The following is a 5,270-nucleotide window of genomic DNA, read 5'->3' on the forward strand; positions in this document are numbered from 1 at the left end:
GTTCCCTGCAGGCAGCACTGTTCCCCGTTACACATGCACAAGGTTCCATCCAGTGCTGTGTGTGGCTGTGAGAGGTGTACCCGGTAGCCAAAGCCAGTCTTTTCATTTCTGGTACTGTTTTCTCATCCTCTGACCCATCCATCCCACAGTACCGAGCAGATTATTGCTGTTGACAGAGCGTAGCGTTTCAAGTTCGGAGTGTCCTAGACTTCAAAGCCTAAATAAAAGAGCAAGATAATCCCCGAAGATGTGGGCGAGATTGGCATTTTTTTTTCCCAACTGGAAACTTAGAAGCAGGTAGGAGAGGAAAAGCCAGGATGGGTCAAGGTTCAAGGAAACATCACAGGGAGGGTCGAATGCCCTGTGGTTGGATGCCATGCAGTCCTTGGCCCCTGTGTTCCTTGGTATGTGTCACGTCCTTCTTACAGATTCACAGAAGCCACACAGGAAAATAAAACATCCACGTTCTTTCTTTCAAAGGAATCAGGCAGCCTGGGTGTAACCCCAGTTTCTTGGTTTACTGCCCTCACTGCTGTTCTAGGGTAGGATGGGGAGGGGGCGGAGTCACAGGGAAGATTTCCAGAAGCTGCAGCGCAGGAATGAAAGGCATTGAGCAGCAGGCAGCCACATGCTAAGTGCAGAATGAGGGTCCCCACCTGGGGTCCTTCAAAAAGCTGTGCATGCCTCCCCGTCAGTGGACGGCTGCTGGCCTCCAGAGGCCCGGGTGACGTGGCTCTCTTTCAGCTAAGCATGGGGTCCACACTATTCTCTGGACTGGGTGCCAGTGGCGACAGAAGTTAGATGTTCAGCCTGTGCGGTGACTGCCAGGTGGGAATCTCATAGGAGCATCCTAGGTAATAGCTGAAGAGGGTGGGCCAGGAGGGGAGGCCTAGGAGAGCTTACTCTGAACCGACTGTGCCCACATCCACAATGATGCCTGCAAAGATCAGACTGTCAGAGAGTGGCAAAGTGCTTCTGCAGACAGAAGAGGAGGACGGAAACAAGCCAGGACCGTCCTTGGCTGGACCCAAGAAAGTTTTGCTTGTCCAGAGTGACCCCTGATAGGAAACAAATTCCCCAAGAGTTTTATATTGGCTTCTGGTGGAGAAGAGGAAAAAACAGTTCAAGGTTCGTGTCCATTCTGAAGATGGGTCTCAGGCCCCAGTGTCCAGCCCATGTGAGGCTGCCAAAGGGATTGAGTCCAGTGGATGGCCAGAGAGCACCCTCCCGGGTCTCTCCTGTCCAGGGTGCAGGATGGCGCGGTGTCCCCACAGCATGAAGTGAGGCAGCGAGGGTGGAAAAAGGAAAAGCAAAATATCTGTGCCCCCACCCTTCCTCCCTTTTGTTACGTAACTTCTCAGCTGTGTTAACAGAGGCACTTTCTGCAGTTCATTGTGGGTACAGGATAAAGGCACTAAGCAACTATTAAATCAATTGGTTGAGTTTCTTCAGGGAGCCTCAGGGGAGGGCCGAAGTCTCTACAGACTTCAAATCATGACTGCAAAAAGAAATCAGCTCTGCTTTGGGTGCATACGATGGAGAAACATGTTCATTCACATCTTAAGAATGCACCAAAAAACATGCAATATTGCACCTTTGTTTGTTTGTTTGTTTTGCTTGTGTTTCTCTTCAGCTAGAAAGAATACTTGTTCTTAGGTGTTGCTATATATACCTTGATAACTTAGTTTTCCACAGAGCTTCCCGTTAAGGGATGGGCAGACTGGTCCTCTCTCTGCCTACATCTGCACAGAAACCTGACATTTCCCTGAGCAAAGGCAGGAAAACTGACTGAGTGCCCCCCTCCCCCACCCCCCCCCATTATTTCTTTTGGGCCCTTCATCCCACAAACTGATAATTTTTATTATTTTTAAATGCTTTTACATTAAATTAATCATGCACTAATTAATTCAAGGTACACCTTAATCAAATCGGCCATAATGCTGAATAAGAAAACATGCTTTGAGCTCCAAAAAGTTACTGTTCCCAGCTGACTAACATAGGTACTTAAATACAGTACTTTATTTACTAAGAAAAATAGTTAATAAATGAAGGAGTGCACTTTTGGTGAATGCAAATGAAGAAGGATCTATTTTTAGAAGAATCAATTCCAAAGTAAGCTTATCCCCTATTGTCTGAGTTAACGTTCTCCGCATGCGATTATAAAATAAATTATGATCAGATTCAAACATGCTTACACTTAGTTCCATTTGTGCTCTCTTGCAATAAGGAAGCTAAGGTTTTACATCCAGTTCTGGAGGCCAGGGGTCAGGGAGCAGGACTGGTGAGAAAACACCCACTGGGCACATCTGCAGTTGAGAATCGTAGCAGCACTGCAGATGCATCAATGAATTGCATTCAGTTATCTTTTTCCCTAGAGAAGAGTTTGAATCAGAAGGAAATGGGGCCGAGGGAAAACTCCCTACAGACCAGGACCAGTATCAGATTTCTAAGGTGCTTGGGTGAACCAGTCTTACACAATTTTTTTTTTCACCTTGGACTATGCAGTGCGGTTAATCAAAATAAAAATATCTGTTCATTGCCTGTTTCGGCTGGTAGATCATGTTACATATAATACATCTGATGCACCGTCTTAAAATGTGCTGTGTGGTTTGCCAAGATTTCATATTGGAGTCCCATGCAAATTTTAATTTTATATTTCTAAGCAATCATCTGATTCTTAAATGAAAAAAAAGAATTAAAGAAGCCACCAAGGATTAGAAATGGGGAAGCATATGAACCTTATTTTACCTAGACTAGTTCGTGGACTGAGTGATTTTAAACCAGTTTTAGAAAATACACTTTCTTTTCTCATTTTTTAATAAAATGAAAATAGTTTCTCTTTTTCATAGCTCCGGAAAGCTTCAGGTTCGCCACCCCCCAAGATTGGCAATGCAAAAATGCATTGACAGTTCAACAGAGCATTCAAAGACTATTTAGTAAAGTATCTACAAAGAGTGACCTGGGTCACTCAGGGTTTGGTTTGGTTTGGTTTTTTTAAGTCTTTCAAGCTGCTAAGTGGGGGTGCTTTTTAGTTGCGTTGCTTGGCTTTTTAAACATCAGTCAGTAGCTTGCTCTTATTAACGCAGTTTTGGTTAGCTGTGGTGCAATTGCCAGTTCTGATATTGGCCTGCCTAAAGTGGGCTATGCTATTATTCATATCCTCTTCGATTTCCATGTACTCAGATTTGCTGATGGTGGAGGAGCTGCGCCGACTGAGGTCACTGTCAGAGGCTAAATTAGGGGCACTAACGTGGAGCAACTGAGCCTGCTCTTCTCCCTCAGTTTCTCGGTGGTAGAAATAGTTGAAATTGGACACGATGACAGGTACGGGCAGGGCAATTGTCAGCACACCAGCGATGGCACACAAGGAGCCCACGATCTTGCCTCCAATTGTCACAGGGTACATGTCACCGTATCCTACGGTGGTCATGGACACCACCGCCCACCAGAAAGCATCGGGGATACTGGAAAAGTGCGACTCAGCTTCTTCCGCCTCGGCAAAGTACACTGCACTAGAAAACAGTATGACCCCGATGAAGAGGAAAAAGATGAGCAGCCCTAACTCTCTCATACTAGCTTTGAGGGTCTGGCCCAGGATCTGGAGGCCCTTAGAGTGGCGGGAGAGTTTGAAGATTCTAAAAACCCTTACCAACCGGATGACCCTGAGGATGGCCAGCGAGGTGGCCTGCTCGCCCTTCTGGTTTCCCTCCTGCTCAGCAATCTCGGTGCCTAAGGTGATGAAATAGGGGATGATGGCCACGATGTCGATGAAGTTCATGATGTTTTTGAAGAAGTCTGTCTTGCTGGGGCAGGCGAAGAAACGCACCACCAGCTCGAAGGAGAACCAGATGATGCAAAGGGTTTCCACGATGAAGAAGGGGTCCGTGAAGATGTTGGCGCTGTAGACCACCGTGGTGTTGTCGAGGCGGTGGACGGTGCCCGTGAAGTCCTTGTCGTCCTTCAGCTCGGGCAGCGTCTCCAGGCAAAAGATGACGATGGAGATGAGGATGACCATGACGGAGACGATGGCGATGACCCGGGCGGGCCCCGAGCTCTCGGGGTACTCGAAGAGCAGCCACACCTGGCGCTGGTACTCCTTCTCGGGCAGGGGGCGCTCCTCCTCCTTGATGAAGCCCTCGTCCTCCCGGAACTTGTCCATGGCCTCCTCGCCCAGCTCGTAAAACTTGATCTCCTCGGAGAACATGTCCAGCGGCACGTTGACCGGCCTCCGCAGCCGGCCCCCCGACTGGTAGTAGTAGAGGATGGCGTCGAAGCTGGGCCGGTTGCGGTCGAAGAAGTACTCGTTTCTCAGCGGGTCGAAGTAGCGCATGCGTTTCTTAGGGTTGCCCAGCAGCGTGTTGGGGAACTGCGCCAGCGTCTTGAGCTGCGTCTCGAAGCGCAGCCCGGAGATGTTGATGACCACGCGCTCGCAGCACTCGTGGTCGTCGTGCTCTGCCGGCCGCGGGTAGCTGCTGTCCTGGGGGTGGCCCGGGGCGGCCGAGGCCTCGTCCACGTTCTCTCCCGACATCACGGTCATGGTGGAGGCCGGGGGCGGGCCCGGGGCGGGGAGGGGCGAGGGAGGCGGGGTGGGGGGGGGACCCGCGCGCCCCCCCCACCGGCGTGCGCCGCTCCCCCGCGCTCAGGGGGCGGGGCTTCCGAGCCAGCAGGTGGAGAGCTCCGCCGCTTGGCTCCCGGGGACCGTCCCCTCCACCCCGCCTGTTCCTCAGTTTGGAATCCCCCTAGCCTGCAGCCCCGGGTGCAGCTTTTCGCCGAAGGGGTGGGGAGTGGGGGTGGCGATGGGAGGAGGGTGGGTGTTTCTTCCTGCTTCGAGGTGCCTTAACGCAGCGCCGTTCTAGCGGACCGGGCCATCGCTTCGGGGTCACCCTGGCCTCCCCTCCCCTCCGCGAGCCCTCCTAGGACCCGGGGCAGAGCCAGCTGAGCAGATCCCCTCGCCTGCCACCCCTTCTGCTTCTCCTCGGCTCTCCCCCCTCCTAGCCCTCTTCGCCTGCTGCCTTCTAAGCTCCCACCAGGGCAATCGATGGACGCTGCAGAGAAATAGAAAGTGATACGGGGGCAGAAGATCAGAAGCGTTCACATGGGACGGACCGACAGACACGGAAGAGCACAGACCTCTAGCTTTTTAAGAAAGCACGGGACTTTTGCTAACGTTATCACAGACACACAGACAGACACACGCAGACACCCGAAATCCAAGTTTGGGGCTCTTCCATCCCACTTTCCCCAACGCCTGACAGCCGATCTGTTTACAA

At 51.2% G+C, this 5,270-nt stretch overlaps 1 protein-coding gene across 1 annotated transcript; it reads right to left on the reverse strand.

Annotated features, from left to right (window-relative positions):
* Positions 1-2,845: 2,845 nt before the first annotated feature.
* Positions 2,846-4,537, reverse strand: KCNA1 (potassium voltage-gated channel subfamily A member 1). The gene has a single exon (XM_057702586.1). The coding sequence runs from the start codon at positions 4,535-4,537 to the stop codon at positions 3,050-3,052; it is 1,488 nt and encodes a 495-aa protein (XP_057558569.1). The 3' UTR covers positions 2,846-3,049.
* Between the last annotated feature and the right edge of the window lie 733 nt (positions 4,538-5,270).

The sequence above is a fragment of the Hippopotamus amphibius genome, chromosome 12 (assembly GCF_030028045.1).
Source record: "Hippopotamus amphibius kiboko isolate mHipAmp2 chromosome 12, mHipAmp2.hap2, whole genome shotgun sequence".
NCBI lineage: Eukaryota > Metazoa > Chordata > Mammalia > Artiodactyla > Hippopotamidae > Hippopotamus > Hippopotamus amphibius.

What these genes read in the sequence shown, in the direction of transcription:
- KCNA1 (XM_057702586.1), bottom strand. Translation starts at nt 4,537, where the DNA reads ATGACCGTGATGTCGGGAGAGAACGTGGACGAGGCCTCGGCCGCCCCG.